Raw genomic sequence first — 25,950 nt, 5'->3', positions numbered from 1 at the left:
GGTTGGCTGCCCTTGCTAGCAGAGATATGGAGGTGATGAATGACCCTAACATATAAAATTTTCTTTTCTTCTTGGTGTGGGGGGAGGTGCAAGTTTCACTGCCATGTTTTCCTAGAGAACAAATGGCCTTTGCTTTGCTGTGAAAGCTGGTGTTGAGAGGAAAGGAGGGAAAACTAGCCCCATCCCTCAATCTCCAGGAGTCTCAAAATTCTAGATTACACATAGCTTCTCTTTTTGAAATTTTGGAGTGGTGTAATTGGTATTGGCATATGTTGTTTGTCAGAAAATGTGCTTTCACGATTTCAGCCAACGAGTCACTTCCATTATTACAAGATCTTGCTCAGTTTCTTTAGAAATAAATGGTCAAGTTGGGGCACCTGTCAAACCCACCCAAACCTCTTCTGTGCATTCAGTTCTATATACAGGGGAGAAACACAGATAATAAATGAAAACTAACACTAGAGAGCAGAGATTGCTACCATGTTGACCGCCTCTAAGACAAGGGGATGCAAAGTTGCAAAACATATTAAGACCATTATGCTTTTTAAAATGTGGCTTGACTGTGATCAGCATAGTATATTATTTATATAGTGATATTGTTTCTAACAGGCAATTAAATATTAAGATTAATTATGATACACACAAGAGGTTTGACTACCATTTTTATCTGCTCCCTGATGGAATATATACAGATCCCTTCTTAAAGTGCTGTTTCCATTTAGAAAACAAATGGGACATATTGTAAGTGTGTAACTGCTCCCCCACACTGCTGCCAGCCAGCACCATCTTTACACCTACATAAATGAGGCACACCTTTTTATCTATAGTCACTGACAAATGCAAACAGGTGACACACACAGGCTGCTCGGCTGTGTGCTAAACAGGTGGAGCTAGAAAAATACTCCCGCTAGGTATAATAAGTATCTCCGATTAGACCAGCACATTTCTTGAACAGAGTGGAGGTAAGTTTTTTTTTTTTTTTTTTATATATACTTTTTTTTTTTTTTTTGGTATAAAATTGTGTTTAACATAGTAGAGGACAGCTTGATTAAGAGCAGGCATACAGGTAGTTTAAAGTGCATGTGTCTGAGCCTTCATATATTTTAACTAGCAGTTCCATGATTAGTCTGTTTTTGTTTTAAGCTTCACCCTTATTACTGTAAGCTGATCTGTTTTGAAGCCCTCCCGCGCCCTCCCTCTTCCCTGCCCCCCCCCCTATCAGTAGCTACATGTTTTTTAGTGAAAACATGAAATAGCTGTTTGTGTACAGAGGGCATGTTGCACTGTAAAGGGAAACATCCTGTATGCCAGGCTTATTTCCTTAACTTATCCACAAACAAAGCGTTCAAGAGTAAGGAAGCTTTATCACACAGCAACATCATGGTATTGTTTATAATCAAATGTACCCACGGTGAAACATGACCATGTAAAGCCGATAGAAGCCTATTAATGTGAAACCACCTTAAACTAATGTGAATAGACTCATTTATCAGGAGCAGTACTTGCCTCAAGAAACATGTAGCCTTTCCTATTGGCAGAGAAGTAAGTAGTGGAGTAGGCATAATTATTTGGAGATGCCACAGACATGACCACATTGAAATAGATAATAATATGATCATACAGATCATACCAGCAGTGCAAACTGCCAATGGAGCTTCCCAGATTTTCATATTCTCTGTCCATCCCAGTGTTTTACTATGAAGTATCAAATGTAACCACAACACAAGAGGTTCATTAGAAGAGAAGAGCTGACTGAAGTGCTTGCTGTGTGACCTGTTCCTTTGGTAACTTACAGTTTTCAGCAAAAAGGAGTTGCTCTTTGTATTTCCTACTCTTAAAAATAATGTTGAGGAAGTCCCTTCCAAAACGATTTTGGACCTCCTGCTGGGTTCTAATTATATCCAACTCCCTCCTAGATTTCTTATGCCTTCCTTTAGGGCACATTAATGTGAATGGAAGGGATTGAAAAGTGTGCTGCAGTGCTGTGAGCTTGATTTAAAAAACATGTGAATGAAGAAGGAGTTCTACCAACTCCTAACTGTTAGGTTAGATGTCTTCTGTTTTTTAATGATTTTAAAATCCACAATTCTTCTTCCCTCTTTTGACATCTTCCCAAAAAATGAACACAGGCTGAATTATTGTCTCTAATTTGCATTTATATATGACTTTTAACCCTGATAGATTCCAAAAAGCTTCACAAGCTGTATGCATATGGGCCACTGAAATGAGGGCAACTTTGGTATAGAGAAAAGAAGAACAGGAGTACTTGTGGCACCTTAGAGACTAACAAATTTATTAGAGCATAAGCTTTTGTGGACTACAGCCCACTTCTTCGGATGCATCCGAAGAAGTGGGCTGTAGTCCACAAAAGCTTATGCTCTAATAAATTTGTTAGTCTCTAAGGTGCCACAAGTACTCCTGTTCTTCTTTTTGCGGATACAGACTAACACGGCTGTTACTCTGAAACTTGGTATAGAGAGTAGCAACTAACACTGAGCAATGCATAACATACAGAAGTGGGTGGGGAATTTTGGCCAAAGGATCCAGGCAAACCCCAATTTATGGAAGTTCCTTGGCATTTTTAATGCCTAGCCTGAGCAGACAAGAATTTTGTTTTGAAAACAAATGGCAAGGAAATCGGTTTTATTTACTGGAAGAATGAAGGACTGAACTTACCCATCTAGGGTCTGAGCTGGTGGTTACAGAGAGCTGGGTGAAATCCTGGCCTTACTGAACCCTATGGGAGTTTTGCCATTGATTCACTGAGGGCAGAAATTCATCCTCTGTGTATTTTAAATCTATGACTTGGGCCACCAAACCGTCACTTTCATCTGTCCCATCTCCACCTTTTTTTCATTAAAGGTTTATATACATGTAATACATATTTTTTAAAATAACAAACACTGGCTATTGTATAAAAAAACCTCAATAAAAAGTGTTTAAAAGTATCAGTTTGGTTTTTTGTTTGTTTTTTTTAACTCCTTGAAGGATTTTGTTGTTTCACACACTGTCAATTTATATAGTAGAAATTTGGATGCTTCTAGGTTCCTGGAATGTAAGCCTTGTAAGGCGGAAGGTGGAGAACACTTCTTAAATATTTGTACAGGGAGGAGGACAGGGCTGGGACGGACTATGAAAGTAACGCTTGCTTCTCTTCAGGGTTAGGTTCAGCCTTTCACAGTAAACATATCCTGGAAATATTTGAGTACTGGGTTTATCTTGTAGGGTGAGACGTGGGAGTGATCTACACTGTAACTTGACCAAGGAAGATCTTTTCCTTGTCAAGGATTGATTGGAATGTATTATTCTTTTATTTTGTGTTAAGGACTCCTGGCCCTGTTCCCAGCCATTTGCAAATTGTTAATTACAAGCTATATGGTGAATTAAAGTAGGGGTAAAAAGCAGTCTGTATTGTGTGGCAGCTTATCCAAACAGGTATTATGCAAATTCCTGTATTGGAAGATGTATATATTTGATCTTGTGCTAGCTCTGACCTTTGTTCAGTGGAGGGCGGTAGCTATTTACAGTAAGTTTTAGCAAACTACACAAAGTGAGATGACGTATAATAGTTTCCTACCTTTCCAAACGTGCTGCTGCTGCTAAGAATACTTGCACTTCTGTTGTATCTATCTTCTGAGGTCTTTATACACACGCATTTTACTCACAACAGCAGTCTGTTAGGAATAAAGGATAGCATTACTACTAGTGTCTTTAGTGCACGCCAGCAGGGTCCACATGGGCCAGTCAGTGCACAACACACCGGTGCACATTAGAATTACATCTCTCTAGTGCAGACTAATGCACCATGTAGATAAGCTCCCGGAGAGGGATGCCCTGTCTTCATAACACACTAGTCCCAAGTTGCACTTGTTGAGTATCTGGGCATTTTTTAAATACTAGTAATTTTAGAGATTTATGCACAACAGAATGTATATTTAAAAAGAGGGAAAGTTTACAAAGGACTGCAAAGTAGCTTGGCAGAAGATGTGGAAGCATTAATTTCATCACAAACTAAATATTAGGAAGGAGTCCTAGTCAATCTGTTATCAGGGGGTAGCCGTGTTAGTCTATATCCACAAAAACATCTGAAGAAGTGGGGTTTTTACCCACGAAACTTATGCCCAAATAAATCTGTTAGTCTTTAAGGTGCACTGGACTCCTTGTTGTATTTATAGTCAATCTGAAGATTTTAAAAAATGTTAGGGCTTTTGAAAAAAATATACCTCACAATGGAAACTTTTCTGGGGAATTGCTTGCTGTGTGATCCTTTTTTTTTTTTTTTTTTTTTTTTTTTTTTTTTTTTTTTTTTTTTTAACCCCTCCCTCATCCCCAAAAGTATTTTGAGGGCCTTTATGAGCACCTGGGTGGATGAGGACTTCTAATATCTAGTTAAAGCGTTTTACTGCAATGCCTTCCCTTCTGCTCTAGCTGCTTGTAAGACTCTGCAGTCCTTCATGCTATAGCATAGAGGGTAGGTGAATGTGTTTCTGGAGTGTCAAACCTGCAACACAGCATAGAAATCATGCTGCTAGTTCTGAATGTCTTGTCTCATCTCATCTGAGACCTTAATGTCATGACCACATTTTTATCATGTTTTAAAACTTGAGTGTGGAAAGTTGATTTAGCTGACCATGACTTTATGTTGAGTGTAGAGGTGGAGAATTTGTGTCAGCTGTTCATCAACATGAGTAGCTGAAATGATGCAGAACAGGAGTGGTGCCTGGGGGGAAATTTTCATGGCACAAATGACAGCTGGGCACCAAACTCCAATTAAAAGTCAGTGGCCATGAAGCACCTACCTGCCACTTGTGCCTTTGACAAATCTTCCCTCTTGTCTGCACTGACCACAGTCGTGGGGTCTGCACTATGTTGGCTAACTAAATTCATCACAGTCATGTTCTGTTTACTATATGAAATTTTGCAATAAAGCCAAAGCCTCAGAGATAGTTACGTTCCTACCTTAATGGTGGTGGTTGATGCCCACACACTGGCGGTCTGGAGTTTGTTCCAAACCTCAAGTTGTGCAGTAGAGACTAAGGTCTGAATTGATGTTATGCTATTGAGGACAGTTGTACTGCAAAGAATATAGTTGAAATGCTATGGACTTAATGAAGTGATTAGCCTTACAGCTTTGTGTAGTTAGAGCAGTAAATAGTATTACAGTTCTAATAATAATATTATTTGCAGCCCAAATTGCACATTTTGCAAGAAACATGTATTTCATTTTATGGTCTCTTTATATTTTGATACCTTTTCTCCCCTGGTAATTGGTAATTTTTTGGTGCTAGATTTCTATTGCTTTTGGAAGAGCTCCTCAAGTTTCTTTTTAGATGTTTTCTTTTACAAGCTGCATAAGATACTGGGGAAGGGGAGATCAGTAGCTACTCAAACAGGAAACAACTAGAGCACAATTCCCATGTGTCTTTTTCACATACACTGAATTTTCCCTGGAATTGATGTGGTTGGTTTAGGAATTGTTTTGTACAGTCTAGGCATTTTGAAACACCTAATTTTCACTTCAAATTTTAAATCTTATACTTTTTTCTTTTATGATCCCCAAAGGGGATAAGACTAGACATTTTAAATTCTAATGACTGATACAGTAGTAGTGTTTAGCAGTGTATTCAAACACCTAGGTTTAGTGGTTGGTAAAACTGTTCAAACTATCATTAATAAATTACAAAAATACCTGAAAATTGTCTTCTAATTCATTACAAACTCAAAAATGGTCTTTTTTTCATGGAAACTGTTGCTCAGATATGCGTTTAAATGAAAAACAGGCTGTTTTGGAGGAAAAAATAGCTTTACATAAGAAACATAGGCAGTCACATTCATTTGCATGTATTCCATGTGAAAATACTAATTCTTCAAAATTTTGCGTAAAGTGAAATCTTGGAAAATAAAAGTTTTAATAATAGGCAGTTCTGCTGTTTTGGTTTTAGTGAGCTGGCTATATTCTGTGTTGTAATGTCCACATGTGCTTTTCAAAGAATACATTATTTTTCAAGGGAGCTCAAACTAGCTTCTAAAACTGCACCACAGGGGTTTTTTAAATCCAAGATTTTGTGCACACGTGAACCTGGATTTGCTAGTTATACCTTCACATCCTAGTGTTTTCATACAAGAAGGTAGATATAGAGAATTTGGGCTTCAGTTTGAGGTGGCCTTTGAAAATTTGACCATGCATGTACAATTTAAGTCCCAAATTAGTTTTAAAGACCTAGTACAGATACATATATATAAGGGCATTTTAAGTAGGTTGAATGTAACTGTGACCCAACATACTGAATGCTGCTAACAGTGTTCCCATCATGCCTTATGAAAAGGGTAGTGAGGTTTTATATTAATTATGGACTTCTGCATCAAGAACATGGATGGAAAGTGTTGGAGAGACTGTTTGGATGATCTGCCTTCAATGACTAATGAAGAAAATGAACTCTTTAAGCAACACTTAGGTTGAGAGGATAGGTCAGTCTTCATAGACCATCCAGAGGAGCATCTCCTGAAACTCCCACCAAATTAATTTTGCATAACACATGAAGCACTTATTGTTAAGCTGTTTTTAAAAGAGCCTGGTATGGTGCATTCTGCCCACCCCCACTCCCCCAAAGTGCAATATAGTTTGATTGTTTATGGCAATACAGTGCCTTTTATTGAATTGTGGTGGACAAAGTCAAGAGAATAAAATAGATTCTTCATGTATTCCAAATCTAGAATGCTATGGTGAATACTAGTTCACCCAGATACTGCAGATGCATTTATATAACTGCTGCAACTTTCAGATATGGATGAAAATTAGTTCTGTGACTAATGCTGTGTACAGGGTTTTCCAGAGTACTTTAATTCTGTACTTTGTTGCTTTTTATAAAAAAGTAAAAATTTTATTTTCTCCTTTTTTGTTTCTAATAAATGATGGTCTGTAGCAACTCTTATTGAGGAGAACCATCCTGCATTCACTTGCACCCTCCATTGACAGGCAGGTAGTTTATTCAGGACAGCTGATTTCTCTCTTTATCTAACAAATTGAGCCTGATTTTTCTCTCACTTACATTGGTGTATATCAAGTAATTCAGTCAGAGCCATTGGAGTTGCACCTAGTGTAAAACTGGAGTCAGAGTAGAATTGGCCCTTGGCTTCTTCTAAAATTATGAGCCAGAATCAGTTCTGTTGTAGTTAAGCACTGAGGTCGGTAGATTTGTGTCGCTTTATGTCAGAGCTGAATTTGGCATTGACCTTTCAAAATGTTAAGCCTGAGCCTCCGCTCCATCAGTGACCTTCAGTGGGGTTACACCAGAATAAAACCAGTGTTAAGGAGGGCAAAATCAGGCCCGTTCTTATCTTTATTTTAAATAAGTTGCAAAAAAGCTTTAGTGGAGACTTAGAATTAACAAACTTATGTATTCAGAATACTGCCATTTGCTTTGTGTAATGAAATGAGAAGCGTTCCTTTGTTTTGCTTTTTAAAGGTGGTCTACAAAGATCTCACTATGTCTGATGGAGACTACGATTACCTCATCAAATTCCTAGCACTCGGTGACTCGGGAGTAGGAAAAACCAGCATCCTTTACCAGTACACAGATGGCAAATTTAATTCCAGATTTATCACGACAGTGGGGATTGACTTTCGGGAAAAGAGAGTGGTAAGTTGCAGCAACTCTGTGGGCTACTTTGAATGTACAGTTATTTAAAAAATAAAAATCTAGCCATCAACTGCATAAAAATTACTCTTTTAAAACCTGATCTCCTGATCGTCACTGCATAGTCGACCATATATCATGGGCACAAAATACCACCTTCTTCTCTCTCTAGGAACAGCAAATAAAACAAAAAAGGCTGTTTCTGTGAGGTCCACAAAAGAATTGTTTTGTTACTCCCTTCTGCAGAAGCGGTTAACTAATAAACCAAGTTCAGTGGCCTGTACTGATAGGAATGGATGATGCTATGGCATTCAGACCATTCCTTGTAAATTGAACTGCCATTTTCATCAGTAGACTTTCCACAAGGGAAGTCCTGCAGAACTGGCCCCAATTAAAGATGCATTGGCATAAATTTCTTTATAAGCCAAAGTGGCTAGTAAACAAAGACAACCATGTTAATTTTTTGTGCCACTGAAAAATACGGGGTAGGGCAGTGTTGAATAATTAATACTTTCTAAATGAAAGGGGCAATGCTTGTAGGACGCCTAAGTTTCCTAAGCAGGTACCTATGTTTTCCAAACTCCTAAGCATCAGAGGTCAAAATGTGAAAACTAAAAGCTATTCTAATACATTTATTTAACAAGGTCTCAATTTTAAATGCAACAGAGTTTGAATGGATATCTACAAGATTTCCTCCTTTTAATCACTTTATAGAGAAAATCTGTGATCCATACTGAATATTTTAAGGCCATTTTTTATAAAATTGGAAAATTTTTAGTTGCTGAAATTTTATCTGAAGTGAGGATGCTGTCAGTAAATATTGTAAACAATTCATGCCATAATGATAATATTCCAACAGGGCATCCAGTACAGAAAGTAATCTGGCATTGGGCGTTGGATCTGGGCCCTGATTACCTGGGAAACCCATTTTCCCAGTGTCTTCAAAGAATCCAGGAGGTGGCTCCTAAATTATCTAAAATATATGGGAAACGTTTTTTGATTTGAGGCAATGGAGAACCACAATAATTACCATACCACCGCTCCCTGCCGCACTTGCACATTCATAGTTGGCACCAAGCCCATCTTGTTAGCATACAGGGGTTTCAGACGACTTTCGGCAGAGTCACTTTACCTGGGCTACTCACCCCACACTCAATATGCATGAGTACCAAGGGGTTTTCATGGTGCAGAATGTTCTTGTTCAGTCTTGCTGCTGATGGGTGAGTAATTGTTCTAATGGAGTAACCAAAACCAAATTCTCAAAATGAATATTTTCCAAGCAAGAGACAGTTAAACTTGATGGTTTTGATTTGATAGGCCTGTCTGACCCTCTGTGACCATTATTCTGTGACACATTCTGTGCCAATGATATTGCCTGTATATCCATAACTTCTTTAATCTTAGAGTTCACTAATACCAATAGGAAAAGGAGAGGACAACCCAAACTGAGATGTCTTCTAGACAGTGACTTGAAACACTATTTCCATTTGATTCTCTTCATACTCAACAGCTGTCTTTATTTATATTCACCTGCTAAATAAGCTACTGAGCTTTTATTCCAGTTCCTGTTCTTGTAAGCTATAATATGATAAGATCTACACTAGATTCTTCTTAGCAACCTTGTGACAGTTAAACACAAGTCATTATCTCTACAGTCATATTCTGTTTTGCTGACATGGTTCTGTTAATGGTACAAATATATTGCCATATTACGTTATCTGATTGCGCTTTTATAATTGTTTCAATTTGAACAGAGTGAAACAGTAATAGTAAAAATAGAAACTAGAAAGAATCAAGCCTGCCTAATGCAAATCATAGCCACGTTGAATTTCTCGTTAGGTCTTCATAGCTTATTGGAAACATTTTCTTTTCTCTCATTTGATGCTTTTCCTTTCTTAAATATTTTACTAGAGGGCAGGATCAAAGTGGGAGCCTACAACTCGGCCCCATAAGGCAAAGAAATAGTGTCTGTCTGTAGTGTTGACTCTTAGATCAACAATGCATTAGATTGTTATTGGCATCAAGACTGATTAAAGTATTATATTTTAAACGTCATTTTTTTGCTGTGCTGTTGAGTGGACTGCTGACACTTGGAAAATTGTCTGTTTATAGGTGTACAGATCCAATGGGCCAGATGGCATTAGCGGCAGAGGACAGAGGATACATCTGCAACTGTGGGACACTGCAGGACAGGAAAGGTGTGGCCTTTATATGAAGCAAATGTGACTGTGCTTACTAAACTATTAACTGAACTCAAGTGCATGAATTCTCCTGTTGTCTGTTGTATTTTATGAGCATGACTCATGAATCAAAATGTGCCCTTATTCTGACATTAACAGCAATGTGATCACAATTTCCCCTGAAGGGGGGGGGAGGGCTGTTTCTTACCTATAGATGCTTTTTTTCTCTATTTTCTATATATTTTCCTAGTCTCTCTCTCTCTCTCTCTCTCTCATAATCTATTTTCTTAATTTATCTTCTTGTGCTTTCGTTCATTCTTCTGAAGATATTGAGACTCAGTGGAAGCCATACACATGAAGTCAGAATGAGGGGTCTGCCAGAAGTCTGCAGTGCATATTTGGTTTTATCGACCTGCACTCTGTTTAGGCTTTCATTAGCTCTTGTAGCCAGCTAGAAGTGTCTGTAATTTATTTGAATGGTAACTATTGAGGATGATATATATTATGCTATGCTAGCAAATTTATATCTAGCTCTGTATCTCCAACAATTTGCCCTCTTTCAAGACCAAAGCCAGTAGCTATCTATGGGTCACATCCTGCAGTCTTTACCCAGTTCTTAAGCAGGCAAACCTTCCACTGTCTTTGTGAAAGTAGAGATGCAGGATTCATCCCTTCCTTTATAAAGATTAGGTAGATGGCTGGTGAGAGTCACTCTCTAATGTTCTATCCTGCATGGAATCAAGTTTTTGTCCTGAATATTGTTGGCAGTTTCTCTTCATATAAAAAGTAAAAGTTGTGCATATTCTTCACCTGTCCTGTTTGTTTCAAAGTACTTTAATATCGCAACATTTTTGGTCTGATGATGTTTTAAAATATTGTCAAATTTTAAATGCACAATAATAAATTTCAACATGATTTGAATTTCACTTTGAATAAGATGCTTTTTTCAGGCTGATCAAAATGTGCTGTATAATGTAAGGCTTGAGCCAAAGCTCACAGAAATTGATGGGCGTCTTTCCACTAACTTTACTCTTGGATCAAGCCTATAGTAACTTAATTGGTTCAGACCGTATGTCGGCAGAAATCAGACATGACTAGTGATGGTTCTAGTACAATTAAATTTTAGATTACCTCACTTATCTGCCTATTTTATAGTATGATCATTTTTCAGAATTTACTCATCAGCTATACCTTATGAAAGGGAAACCAGCTACAACTGTGCTTTGTATTTCTAGGTTTCGTAGCTTGACAACAGCTTTCTTCAGAGATGCTATGGGTTTTCTTCTCCTCTTCGATCTGACAAATGAGCAAAGCTTTCTCAATGTCAGAAACTGGATAAGTATGTCCCGTCTTTACTTGTATGTCACTGTTTTTCCTGTGCTGTATTTAGAACTATGGAGAACTCCACAGAGGGGATAAGGCCAAAAATATTTGACTTAAGGCTTTCTAGAAAGGAACAAAATGGAAATCTGTATAAAATAGCTGTGAGTGAATCTGGTTTCCAATACTGTATCTGAAGCCTAGGCTTTTTTAACTTGCTTGCTGCACTCACAAAACCTCAGTCAGGCTGGTTTCATACCCCTGATGTTTGAAATACAATGTGAAATTGGGTGATGTTTAGTAATGAAATTTGAAATCGGCCAACTTGAAACTCAGTCCTGATTCTTTTTGATTGAGAGCTTGTCATGGGCACCACTCAACACCTGGCAGTTTTGTTCTGGAGTTTGTTATGGAAGAGATAGGAAACACTTGCCTAACTGTTAATCCAACAGGAACAGGGAAGTACTCACTTTCCCATTACCAGCAGCTCACTGGAAAAGCTCAGAGGCAGATCCTTAATCCTTAGATTGTGGGTTCACAATCTAGCACTCTAGGGATTACGAGGCGCATCTGCCCCAGTGATTTGGATTTCCAGTGATTGGCTGACAAATGGGTGCAGGCATGTTCCTCAGCTCCACTCCACTGCACCATAGCAAGAAGTTTGGTGCATTTTGTCCCCGGGTCAGAGCCATTAGTATTGGGAGGGGTAATGGGCATGATGACGTCCCCCTACAGGCTGATGAGGAGGAGCATTGTGCTTAACATAAAATCTGCACATAATAAAACTAGTTTGCATGAATTGTTACTGAAAAGAGGCATGTGTACAGAATACCGAAAACCATCCATGGCTACTGGTCTATCGTAATGTCCTTTCCTCCGTATATCCTAAATACTGCATTCTCCAGTACTATAATTGAAGAACTGCGAGTGTTATAGAAAATCTTATCAAATATTGTGCCCTTGACTTCCGTGGAATTGCCGTTTGAATGGATTTGGCTTGTTCCATGTATTTTCTGTATTTCTCTTGTCCTGCTTTTTAAGTACTAGGCATGTTTGGACTGGAGTAAGATTTTTGTTTGAGATAATCTGCTTGTCTTCTTTCACCCGATGTCAAAACACTCTGGCATCACAACTGGTTGTGGAGATGATTGTCCCAAGATGGAGTAATGACTTCATGTGGAGGGAAGGGTGGTCTGGTGTCCTAGCGCTCAGGAGACTGGGCTGAGTTCCCTGGTCTGCCACAGACTTCCTGTGTGACCTTTGGCAAATCACTGTGTCAGAGAGTTCCCCATCTGTAAAATGGGGATAAAAGCACTTCCCTACTTCATTGGGGTGTTGTGAGTGTACATTAAGGATTTTAAGCTCTTGAATGCTATAGTAATGGGGGTCTTATAAGCATCTAAGATAGAGTAAACAGCAGGACCAGATGAACTTGTAAGCAGCAAAGATCCCACTGGAGTGCAAATATCTCTAGTGCTTTTAATAAAATAAATTTAAAAAAAGGTTGGGGAAGAAAACAGGTAAGAAATTGGCAGCAAACTTATTTTTTTCCTGTCCAAGAATTACTTCATTCAAGTTCTCCATTTCCGTTTTAAAAAGGCACTCATGTTCTAAGTGAACTTTATACAGAACAGAATAAGATAAGCCCTGCTTTTACTGTTTGTTTTTGCTGTTAGGCCAGCTACAAATGCATGCGTATTGTGAAAACCCTGATATTGTATTATGTGGAAACAAAAGTGATATGGAAGACCAGAGAATGGTGAAAGAAGAGGAGGCAAAGGAACTTGCAGAAAAATATGGGCAAGTATCTTCTTGTTGTGTTTTCAAAAAACACATTTAGTTTTGCTTTAAGGTCTGTGATATTGCTTTGTGTATTGGAAGGCTCTTGTCAGAATGGTCATCTTGGAACACCCCAGGGACCTGTCTGATCTCGCATCCTGTCTCCGACCGAGGCAAATGCCACATGCTTTAAGCAAAGATATGCACCTTATTGTGCAATACTCCAGCATGGGGGAGGTATCTTTGTGCCCCTCTGCCCTTGCAGTAGAAAACAAAGTAAACACCTCTCTATTACTTGATGGAGAATACATTTCATTTATGAGGAGATGAAGCTGCACAGCACACCACAGAGTCCTAGAAATGGCTATAAGGCTGGAAGGGACCTCAAGAGATCATCTAGGCCATTCTCTTTTCCCCCTCTGCCCCCAACTAATGATGAGGCAGGATTAAGTATACCCTGACAGGTGTACATTTAGTCTGTCCTTAATACCTCCAACCTCTCTAGGTAACTTGTTCTAGCACTTAACTACCCTTAGAGTTTGAAAGGTTTTTCCTAATATCTAATCTAAATCTCTCTTGCTGCAAATTAAGCCAGTTAATTGTGTCTTACCCTCAGTGGACATGAAGAACAATTGATCACTGTCCTATTCAGAACAGCCTCATCTACATATTTGAAGACTGTTATTGTGTCCCCTCTCAGCCTTCTCTTTTCTAGACTAAACATGCACAATTCTTCAATCTTTTTTTCTCATAGTTCCAACCTCTTCTAGTTCCAAACCATGTTTTCTAAACCTCTTATCATTTTTGTTATCCCCTCTGGACTCTCCAATTTATCCATGTCTTCCTTAAAAGTGCGGTGCCCAAAACTGGAAACAATAGCCCAGCTGATGTCTCACCAGTGCTGAGTAAAGCAGAACAATTAATCGCTGCCACGGTAGCGGCCGGAGCCCCGGGCAGCGTGGGCTGGGTAGTACTGAAGGGCTTGCTGCAGGAGTCTGGCTCCAGCCCCGCCCCTTCTGCCCAAGGCCCTGCCCCTTCTGGGGGCCTAGAGCCACCCCTCCACCTCCCCTTACCAGTACGCAGGGCAGCCGGGGTCTTGGGTAAGTCCGTTAAGTTACTTTCAGCGCTGCATATGGGACTGTGTCAAAAGCCAAAATCCTGATTAATACTACCCTGTAGTATTTAGTATGACTACAGTAGACAGAGGACCTAATTTCCTTGTGCAGTGAAACCCAAGAGTATACTGACCAAGGTTGTAAAGTCACATTTGTGCATCACATTAAATTCTGGAAGAAACTGGAGGCAGTACTAAACAGTGTCACTCTTATTTTAAAGTTAAGCTTAGCCTCACAAATTGTCAACCCCATTATTAGGGAGGAACAGAGCAAGATGGGGTTTAGTGCAATAATACTTCCTTCCTTTTTCCTGCTCTGAGTTGCATGCTTGTGTAATGCTATTTGTGGGGCACTAACCTCAAACCAGTATAGTTTTGTAACATGTACCTTTATAAAAAGGAATGGAAATTTGGGAAATGTGAAGAAGTAGATGATGTATGTTTTATATCGAAATCTTTTTGCATGCCACTTCATCAATTGATATTACCTGCAGAAGGTGAAATGTCTGTTAATCTTGTGGTCAAAATACCAACTTGATCAATGTGGGAATCAAAAACTAAAGGCTGATTCATAGATCAAATTTTACTCTGTGGACTGCTATATGGTTCTCAGTACTTGTAGGTGGATGAGGAAGGTTACTACTAAGAGGAATGTTCTTACATCTTCAAAAGATGGGGTAGGAAAGAGGAAAAACCCTGCCTCACTGAGTGAGCTGCTGCTGCTGCTAACCATTCTGGATACTACTGAACATTTCCCCCCCGCCCAAGCCTACTACCAGTAAATGTTGTGTTTAGAGTGGGATATAGAGGAGACAGTCACTAGGAGACTGATTAGTCCATTATTAAATATTTAAGGCTTAGCATTTTAACAGCAGTAACTAAACCTCACAAATTAAGAGAAGACAAGAATTAACTGCATTTTACAGATGGTGGTGACCTATTAAGGCTCCCATGCATGGGAGCCTTAAGAGAGAAGATTTTAAAATTCCACCTGTAATTTATCGGTGTAAATTTGTGCCTAAATAAATAGTAATAGGGCTCTCCCTCTATTAATCCGACAGGTTCCTTTGCCCTATGATTGCCCAGTTACCTTTGTTTCTCACAGAAATCCAGGCTCCCAGTTCTCTTTAATTGTATAAACAGAAGCATAATCTTATCAACCAAAGGATTCAGGTGAAAGTCATTTGAAGCTTTTCATTCTTGTAGTCTCCACCCTTGCATTCCTGACCTTCAGCTACCTTAGCTATTTCTTCACCTAATGAGAATGGAAGATTTACGCAGTATGACAGAAGCATGTAGGTTGCTCAGCAGAGGGCCCAAGAGACAGAGTTCCTTGAGGCTCTAAAATCTCTTTAACTCAGGGGTAGGCAACCTATGGCATGGGCGCCGAAGGTGGCACGTGAGCTGATTTTCAGCGGCACTCACACTGCCTGGGTCCTGGCCACTGGTTCGGGGGCTCTGCATTTTATTTAATTTTAAATGAAACTTCTTAAACATTTTAAAAACCTTATTTACTTTACATACAACAATAGTTTAGTTATATATTATAGAGTTATAGAAAGAGACCTTCTAACAATGTTAAAATGTATTACTGGCACGCGAAACCTTAAATTAGAGTGAATGAATGAAGACTCGGCACACCACTTCTGAAAGGTTGCCAACCCCTGGACTATGCCATGTTCACTGCCATACTGTGTAAATGTCAGTGAAATGTATTATACCTCAAGGGTGTGGCAGAGGAGGGTGGGAATTCATGTATTGTGAATCCAGTTCATTTATTTTGACGTGGAAGATTTGTTTCCTTGTATCTTCAGTTTGTGTCAGTGTTTTTAAATATGTTAAATGTTTGAATAACTTACAGGTTTTATAACATTTTCCTTGACGTTTATGAGAGAAGTATCATTATATTTAGAGCTGGTCTCTCTATACAGCTAATTCATAAATAGTTTTCTTTAAACATAAAGTGATTATATCTTGGTAAATGTTTTTGCATTCACATCCAGAACAAAATGACCCCTGAAATTCAAATCCCAGTGCTGCGGTACTTTCCCTGATTCTCGGTTTAGGATCTCGTAACTGTTCCACTATGAAAGGTATTTCTTAGGCGTTTAAGTAGTGATAGCTGAGAAGAAAACAGAGGCGAGAAAGCTGAAGTATAAGGCATGTGTTGGAGACCATTTGGCCACTTATTAATCATAGGATTTAAAAAGGGGTTTACAGGTTTTGCATGCTTTCTAGTATTAAAACTGGAGCTCTGTAAAATTTTAATTACAATGTCCAAACCAGCTGAATCTTGGCAGAATCAGTTTGCTTTTTGCTTTCAATTTCCATTAAAATTCAAACCCAAAGCTGAAAATAAACCGGGGAGTTGACGTAGTTGAACTTCTATGAACCTTTTTGCCACTGACTTGTAGTGTGACCTTGTCCAAGTAACATACTGTACATTTTTGTCTTAGTTTATCCAGCTGTAGAGCATTTTGAGATGTGATGCCAGCACTTCAGAGGCAAATTATTTAGATTGCAAGCTTAATTTATTAGACTGTAAGCTCTCACTTATTATATGTTTGCACAGTGCCTTGCACAATGAGGCCCAAACTGGCTGGAACATTCAGGCACAACTGCAATAAAAATGTTTAATAATAATCATCTTTGCCCATAGGTATATCTTAGGCCAGGGGTCGGCAACCTACGGCATGCATGCCAAACACGGCACGCGAGCCGATTTTGAGTGGCACGCTGCCTGTCTGGTGAGAGGAGGAGGAGGGGCCAGAAAACGCCACGCTGAGAGAAGAAGCGGGGGAGGAAGGGAAGCTTGGCTGCCGCAGGACCAAGCTTCTGCCTCCTGCCCCTGCAGGGGAGAGCGGTGGGGGGGGGGGGTCCCAGCCCCACTTAGCCCCACCGCTCTCCCCTGCGGGGGCAGGAGGCAGAAGCTTGGTCCTGCGGCAGCCAAGCTTCTCTCCCTCCCCCGTTTTTTCCCACAACGTGATGCATTCCGGCCCCTCCTCCTCTCAGAGGAGCAGAGCCGACTGCAGTGTGCTCGCTGCTCCGTAGAGCAGGCAGAGAGAGGTAGGGATGGGCCTTGGGGAAGGGGGTGGAACAGGGCATATCCCTTCCAGCCCCCTGCCATGAGCCGCTCAGGGCAGGGGGCTGGGAGCACCCCATCCCTCTGCCCTGAACCCCACACATACCCCAGCCCTCTGCCCTGACCTAGAGTCTCCTCCCCCCCGCCAATACCCAGCCCTCTGTCCTGAACCCCCCCACACACACACACACAGCTGAGCAGGCTGGCGGCGTAAGATCAGCATTTTAATTTAATTTTAAATGAAGCTTCTTAAGTATTTTGAAAACCTTGTTTACTTTACATACAACAATAGTTTAATTATATAATATAGACTTAGAGAGAGACCTTCTAAAAAAACGTTAAAATGTATTACCGGCACGCGAAACCTTAAATTAAAGTGAATAAATGAAGACTCGGCACACCACTTCTGAAAGGTTGCCTACCCCTGCTTTAACTGAAAGGATTTCCCCTCTCATGAAATGTGTTGGTAAAATGTTACCCCAATGATTTGATCTTTAATGGCTTAAAACTTTTTTTTATGGGTATAAGAAAAGGAAGAAATGCTTCTGTATTTACAGGAAGCTCAGGTAATTCTGTCACTTGTTTCAGCTCCATGTTGAATTACTGAGTCATTCTTAATCATCTGCAGAAGTATCTAGCATTTCCTCCTAACACTTTCATGTTTAACACACAGCCCAACAGCCCAATGCTTTACAGTGTGTATTAAATAAACCTCTCTCCAGCTTTTTGGACCTAGCACCCAGGATACTGCTAAAATCCACTTTTGGCACATGAGGGAAAGAGAGAGAGCGAGAGTGCTACTTTGAGACTTACTGCTCTAGTTATGATCAGCCCTCATCTCCATTTTAAAATGTTACTGTGTTTGTTCACAAACATGTTCAGTCAAATTTAGATGACAGGAAGCTGAATGCAACTGAGCAGACTGTGTAAACCAAGACACACCATAATCACACTTTACTGGGACCAGCGGGAGGCTGCTGACTTCCTGTCAAAAGGGAGATAAGAGAGAGAAGGGTGGATATTGGAGGCAAATTGGGTACAAGTTCAGTTCCTCTTGCTCTCTCAGCCTGGGTGATAGCCTGCTACTTTGGGGACAGTGGCTGAAACACACCTCTTATATTAGGGGCCTTAAATGGCCAGGACAGATTTTGCAGTTATATCTTGTTTTAAAATATACTGCATAATACAGGTGCTCTGCCCTGGTGGGCCAAGTCCCTTGCTTGACTAACCACTCTCAGTATACCTTTGAACTAGGCAGCTGGGTTAGACATGATTCACTCTCAAGCCCCCTCCTAGCACACAAATAATATTCTCATGTTTGTTTCTGCTTGATCAGGAAAGGCATTCTAGGAACAGAGACTGTGGTTTTTTGTGTTTGTTTTTTTTATCACCACCAAGCACAGTGCCTGTGAATAGAGATCCACATGTTCTTTTCAGATCCAGACCTGAAAAGACATCTTGGGAAATAGCTCTTGGGAAAAATATTCTCTGCTCCTGCAACTGCATTTCATCTTGTCATTTCCTCTGCTGTGAAAATTAGTACCTGAATACGCCTGTCCTTATTTCCATTGATAGATGCCCAATTTATTTATATGCAAGTATTTTAAAAAGCAAGCTTGTCCAGTAACAACAGGGTCCTTGAGTCATTCCTCAGGCTGTCAGGATTAATTTTCATGTATGTAGTATGTTTAAAAAAAGTCCATAAATTAATAGATTTTAAATTGTTCAATGGATAGTCTCCCCCATCTCCCTTTGGTCTTGTGTACATTGCTTAATTTATCATATTGCTTATTCTTTGCATTTCATATAATCAGGAAGTAACTGGTTTTAAATGAGACAAAATGAAAGTGTCATCCATCTCTTTCCTCTCTGAACCCCTCCTTAAGTAAATTGGTTTTAAAATTCAACCACACCCCTTTGGCATTCTGAGACTGCCAAAATAGAAAGCAGACAGACAAGTTGGGTGAGGTAATTTCTTTTATTGGATCACCTTCTGTTGGCGAGAGAGACAAGCTTACACAGAGCCTGAGAGAGAGCATTAAAACATATTACCTCACCCACCTTGTCTCTAATATCCTGGGACCGACATGGCTAAAACAACAACACTGCATACAATAGAAAGCAGTAACATGTCAAGGTGGAGAAAGGAAAATGCTTTGTGTATTACAGCTTCTGAAGAGGTCTTGAAGTGGAGGTGTGATGTTGTCTGGAACAATCATTAGCTCTCTTCACTTGGGTGAAGCTGCCAGTTACACTTACAGTATTAGACATGACTTGTTGGATTCTTCTGTTGGCAATAAGAATGGCTTGGTGATTCATTACATAGCTGAAATGTAAATGACAGAAATACCTGCCCTTCCTTAAGGCAACACCTGAGATTTTTCTGAGTGTTTGCCTATTTGGTCTAGGCTGAGAATTTCACATTCCTGTGCTGAACAGTTTCCATGGGGAATATGGCAGTAGTTTACAAAGGATTAAAAGTGTACGTTTTCCACCTGAATTGATCCCAAGGAACAGTTTCAGACATCACAGCAAATCGAGAGTTTGATGTCTGTGGAAACTGTCTGTCCTGTTCCTGAAATGGATCTACTTCTTTTAATTTTCTCCTCCTCACTCCTTCAACAGCTGTGTGACCTATACATGCAGTCCCAAAAGATGTTATTGTTTTGCAATGTTATACAGTGTAAATTTTGAGGCTGTAACTTTCTGTTTTTATTAGTGCAGGTACCCTTGCAGGGTGACATGCTAACTCTAAATGGAGCTGTACTTTTATGGGAAAATGACATTGACCCAGAAGAGCAGTGTATAAAGCAATGATTAGGGCAAGTTTCCAATTATTGTCCTGGGCCACTCTCACCTAAAGGATTTATTTCAGTAGGGAAAATCTAGGATTTCACTAATATGCAGACAGTTTATTGGATTAGTATTACAAATTATACTAGATTTATAGATGATACATGACAAAGGGATCAAAAGTATGTTTACTCGGAGAATTTTTGTCCAGAAACAGATTCAAAATATTAAGAGCACAAAGTATTTCTACCTTTTTACTAAATACATCTCCTTTATTTCATCAAATGAATATTCTTTCCCCTATGTTTGCATCTTGTGTCAGAAGATGAATGAGTTATAAACAAGGATTTTCCCCTCTTTAGCTCTGGAACACCGCTTCAAGTGTTTAAACAGACTTTCAGAAAGTTCACTAAATATATAAGAAGCAGGAATGTTGGGGGATAGTGGGTGGTCTGGATTACCAGGGAGTAAAAGGAGCAGCTGAGGAGGAGAAGAACACTGAACAATAGCTAAATGACTTCTGTATCCGTCTTCACTACAGAGGATGTAGAGACCCATACTTTTTCCTGGTAATAAAGATGAGGTATTATCAGAGACTGTGTTGTGAAAGAGGAGGCACTGGCACAAACCTAGGCCAACTGTTAAATACCAAGGGATCTGAGGGACCTTGCAGAGAGCTACCAAGAGAAATATGCAAGGAGTACAAGGAAACAATGAGACAGTATTGGTCAGCATGGTACGCTGTGGTCTCAGCGTACCAACAGCCTAAATTTTTGTTGTCAAGTGTTTTGAAGGCATCATGGAGAGAGGAGAATTTTCAGGAGGGATTTTAAGGAGGACAATGAGGTAGCTTTTAGGAATACGTATGGGAAGCTCCTCCCAAGCATGAGGGGGGCAGTATGGGAGAAAGCATGAGGGTGCTTTTTTAAAAATATAACAAGTGGGCAATGGAGGCTGGCATCATGGGCTCTCTCCCAGATGTCATGGCAAGGAGCAGAGCTTATTGTTAGGTGAGATGTGAGTCCAAGGGGTCTTAAGCTACCTTTTCCCTCATGGACATTTTTAAAAATTAAGGGGGGGAAAATAAAAGAATTGGGATTTACTACTGCTTTGGCCAAACTTCATTTTACTGTATCTTTTTATACAGTGTGGATCAGGATAGTGGTGAGGACAGCTGTCCTTTCACTGTTATGCCACTGTTAGGCTTTTTCATGCAGGAGTTTCATTTGATTTAACCAAACTATTTCCTGTCTGCACAGTATCCTATGAGGAATTTTCTACATTTCTTCATTTAAAGACTGGAAATTAACTGAATTTATCACTGCCTGGAGCTCCCTTATTCCTTCTGCACCTTGTCATTGTCTTTCATCAAAGCAATTGGTAGCTTCCTCTTCCTGAATGTCAGCATCTCACTTAGACCCTCTTATATCCTCAGTTATCACCATGTGCCTCTCTGTTTATGCTCTCACCACCATTATCAATCGCTCTGTCTTCAGTGAATGTTCCTGCTACTGTTCACCCTGTCCTGTGGCATAGGTGGGAAGGGAAGCTTCATTTGACCCACAGATTCTTTCTGTTCCCAAGATATTATAGGGGGTTGTCTGGTGTACAACATCATTGATAGAAGGTAAGGGAAACAACAGGGAACTTCCAGACGGTAAGGGATGGAGTGAAGGCCTTTGGAGTGAATGGATGGAGAATAATGCTCTTGAGACCCATTTGGGAGTAGCAGCATCCTCCATGGGATTTGGAGCCCAGGAAATACCATAGTATTACAGTATCCAATTCACTAACTTTCCTTACTTTTTCTTTCCCTCAATTTCATTATCCACTTCTCTCTCTCTCTCTCCATCGCCATATCCCTTTTCTTATTTCTGCCTAGTGTTTTCACTCTTATCTTTTTTATTCTCATCTCCATTTCCCAAGTCACCCTTTCCCATTTTTCTTCTCCAATATGCGCAATTCAAGGTTGTCCCTCCCTTTCCTTTCCCCTTTTACCACTTTCACGTGCTTTCCTCCTTCTGTTCTCTCTCTCCTGCTTTTTCCCCTCAACCTCACTGCCTATCTCTGTCCCCTATCTTGCCTTCATGCCTCTTCTCCTGAGTTGCCAGTCTCCTCTTGCACCCTAAGGTCCTGAGAGGAACAGGGAATCCAGATCAGTGAAGAGACAATGACTGACTATCCCACATGCACTGCCCATTGTCTCTGATGTTTGCCACCGCCCCAAATCTGAATCCTTAAGTGGCCCATTCTCCCCATATTCCTTGCAGCTGCCACTCTGTGCTGGAAATAGTGAGATTCACATAATGGAAGAGCCCAGGGAGGAAGCACCTAGAGCAGGAGTTGAAGACAGCTGTTCTCCGAGACCTTGAGGTCCTTAGGAGCCGGAGGAATACAATAGCATGAAGAGTGTTATGTCCTTGGCTCTTGGAAACTTTTGAGGGAGGGACATCACACATGTGCAGTGGCTGTGGTACATACATTTTTTTTTTCTTTAATAACCATTGCCTTCGCACCAGTTCAGCTACACCCTTGGTAGCTAGTGTACAAGATCTCTTGGCAGCCCATATATGCGAGCACTCCCATTATTGCTACCACCAGTAGAGCAGTCATGGTGGGAAATTTTAAGAAAAATGCTTGTGGAGACGAGGCCCAATAGAGCAGTTGCATTTGTTTGTGGTTAAAAGAAAGGACTGGAACACAGAACTCCAGGATTTCTTTTTTCCTGGCTCACTGTGGAATTCACATAATCCACTGGTGCCTCAGTAAAATGGGGTTAATACCCACCTCACCGGGCTGTTATGAGGTTAATTAATATTTGTCCTGCTATTGTATCTCTTAGCACGTCACAAAGGGTTGCATTTCAATTTCAGCTTTTGTTGAGTTCTGTTTGATTCTGTTGACCTCTCCAGACATTCTCTAAGGAGAATGTTTTAATGCACATGGCCATAACCATATAATGCGTTCCTTCCAGGGAAGAGCTCGCTTGATCTGTGATGGTGTTTTTATTTTTTTTTGTTTAATCCTTTACAGGATACCATATTTTGAAACAAGTGCAGCTAATGGAACTAATGTGAGCAAGGCAATTGAAACTCTGCTTGACCTTATCATGAAGCGCATGGAACGGTGCGTGGACAAGTCATGGATACCCGAGGGGGTAGTACGGTCCAATGGACACAGCTCTACTGAGCAGCTACATGAGGAGAAAGATAAAGGCAAATGTGGTTGTTGAGAAACAAACTTTATTCAACAATTAATTTAACATATTTATGTTAAAGTATAGTACAGTTGCAGCTTAATGGATTCATTTATGGACAGCTCTTACCATATGGGTATATAGTAACAAAGCTGTATTAATTATTGGTATTTGCTTTCTAACAACATTAACCATTGCTTGGCAAATGTTTAATTTATTAGCAGTTAGCCAGACATATGTTTGTTTAGGTTTGGTGCAACATTGGACACTCTCAACTTTCAGTATCTTTGACTGGTTTACCATTGTTACAGACTATGGAGGTCTTTAAGTCCAATTTGAACAGAAATGTTCCATCATTACAGCAATAATGATAAACAGCAAATTGTATGTGCTTTGCAAAAGCAGGCAAATAATTTTTCTTTGTTTTTCATGAATTATTAGTTTCTAATGACAGGAGCTAAAATAGGGCTATTTTTATATGGAATAAAAAGCTGTCTAGAGAAATGCCAAGATGACACTTGTACAGCACTACTGCTATGCCATGCAGTCTTGAACTCGATCTTCTAAACTCCAACTGTACTATAGGAAAGATTCAATATATTATAATAGATCACCTAACATGAATTTCAAGAACATGCTGAGGCATATACATACCAAGGGCAGGTCTACACTTAAAATGCTCTATTGGTGCAGCTGTACCACTTAAGTGAAGATATTCCTACACCGGTGGGCGAGAGTTTTCCTGACGGCGTAGTTAATCCATCTCCCTGTGAGGCGGTAGCTATGTCGACAGGAGAAGCTCTCTGATCGACATAGCACTGTCTACATGGGGGGCTAGGTCGGTATAACTGACTCGCTCGGATGTGGATTTTTCATACTCCTGAGCAATGTAGTTATACCGATTATAGGTCTGTAATGTAGATCAGATCGTAGATGGTGTGTGTTTATGAATGCATACATTTTATATACAAACTCTTTTATGTTTTAACAGGAATTTAGGGCAAGCTAAGTGCCAGCAAAATTTCATCAGAGCTAGTGCTTTGCACTGAATTTGTTTGTACCAAGCGTACATTTGGAACATTTCTTCTTCAAATTTGGACTGACAGTTTTAATATTGGTCTTACTCTGGTGAGCTATAACTGCCTAAGATATCAATGCTGTTTAAATTAGTATATCTGTAAATTTATAAAGCTGGTTTTCTTCTGTTTACCTCTGGGTCCTGTACATCTTGTACACATTTTGTATGTGTTTTGTTCATTCCCTTTAAAGTCTCACCTAAAGTAGAACTGAGGGAGTATGTTTTGATTATGTAAAGGAATACTCTTTTTGGTGGATGATCATTTTTATTTACCCTCAGATATGATATAAGGAATAATCAGTATTTTTTTACATTTCTTTTCAGCCTGATTATGTGATATGCCTAATAAACTGTTTTCTATTGTAGCAGATTCATATAACTCTAAAATATTGCCAAGTAAAGTCTCAACATGCCAAATTCAGTGTCTTTTTATAGACTTCTCATAGCAATTTGTTTACAGAACTCCAAATCTACTGCTGCTTTTAGAAATTAAATATTTATTTATTTAAAAGTGCTAGTTATTTTGGCTACCACATGCTCAGGCAAACTTCTACAGTCAGATGGCAGCATGAGATGTAATGTAATATATTTTTAATTAAAAAAAATTGAATATGTTAAAAGGACCAAAAATGTGTACTAGAAAGGTAGCTGAGAAGAAAGTGATATCTTCACTGAATTGAATAGAAACTTGGATGTAAATTTCCAGTTGCTTTTTAGAAATATAGAAAGTGTTAAAACTCACTGCTAGCTGTCAAAAAACGTTCCACAAAGCAATGTTTGTTCTTTAACAAACACAAAATGTAAATATTAGATTTTTATCACAACCTACCCAGGATATATAACCATGTGCAATATAACTTGAATGCTAAGGCACTATGACAGAAGTTAAAGCATTTTATATTGTCTGAATTACTGTATTTTATACTGTACCGTACCAAGAATCAAAATGCCTGTGGACCAGAGTTACTGTAGTCTAATTCATGAGTGCCTTTCGAAGTTGCCATTGCCTGGGCAGCCAGTAGAGTAACACGAATTCTACTGTGGAACACAACACATTTCAGTGCACTTAAGTGTCTGGGTTTTTAATGCGGAAATGTAACCCCTCGCTTTTCCGAGGGTTCCAATGGAATTTTGCCACCTATTAACTTTAATAGGAGTTGTGTGGCTAAAATAATTTCCAATTCCTGAAAAAAGTAAGGATAAGTGCAGCTAACTACTGAGTTTAAATTACTACTGAGGTTACTTAAATACATTTCCCTTTGAATGCACATGTTTAGATTTTATACTAAATACTGTAATTGCCATATTTTGTCCTACATTTGTATGTATCTATTTTACAGTGCTGTAAAATCAAAAATCTATCTTCATGAAATTGCTTTGATGTAATGCCATAAATATATATCTGTATTAAAAATCTATTACACCAATAGTTCTATTTATTAGAGTTATGTATAGCACAACTTTGCACCTACTGCAACTTTCATCAGAGATCAAGCCCAGTGATTTGAGTCTCTTAACAGTCCTGTGAGTGACACCATTATACCAATCTAGAGCTGGTCAAAAATCAGAATTCCTGGTGTGGAAAATTCTGATATTTCAAAATTTATTTTTGTGACAAACTAGGAAAAAAGGTTGAAATACTGAATTTTATGCTATTGGCATAAACAGTTGGGCTCCTTGCATCAATCGACAGGAGGGATTAGAAAACAGCCATTTTGACTCCTTTTAGACAGCTATGGTTAAGGGTTTTATTGGGCTGATACAGTGACTA

At 39.4% G+C, this 25,950-nt stretch overlaps 1 protein-coding gene across 10 annotated transcripts in view; it reads left to right on the top strand.

The window, feature by feature from the left end:
* The window catches only part of RAB27A (RAB27A, member RAS oncogene family), an 88,000-nt gene extending 62,392 nt beyond the window's left edge, over positions 1-25,608 (top strand). For 7 of the 10 annotated variants that reach the window (XM_054043032.1, XM_054043035.1, XM_054043030.1 and 4 more), the window contains 5 exons: positions 7,467-7,640; positions 9,750-9,835; positions 11,053-11,156; positions 12,814-12,937; positions 22,939-25,608. In XM_054043032.1, the coding sequence (XP_053899007.1) occupies positions 7,488-7,640; positions 9,750-9,835; positions 11,053-11,156; positions 12,814-12,937; positions 22,939-23,137 (666 nt within the window). In that variant the 5' untranslated portion in view covers positions 7,467-7,487 and the 3' untranslated portion in view covers positions 23,138-25,608. Of the gene's footprint in view, positions 1-870; positions 963-7,441; positions 7,641-9,749; positions 9,836-11,052; positions 11,157-12,813; positions 12,938-22,938 lie in introns of those variants that run through there. The other 3 variants (XM_054043039.1, XM_054043036.1, XM_054043037.1) reach the window with 3 other exon arrangements.
* The last annotated feature ends 342 nt before the right edge of the window (positions 25,609-25,950 follow it).

The sequence above is a fragment of the Malaclemys terrapin genome, chromosome 10 (assembly GCF_027887155.1).
Source record: "Malaclemys terrapin pileata isolate rMalTer1 chromosome 10, rMalTer1.hap1, whole genome shotgun sequence".
Classification (NCBI taxonomy): Eukaryota; Metazoa; Chordata; order Testudines; family Emydidae; genus Malaclemys; species Malaclemys terrapin.
Note: the sequence above shows the minus strand (reverse complement) of the source record. Positions and strands in the feature narration are given on the sequence as shown.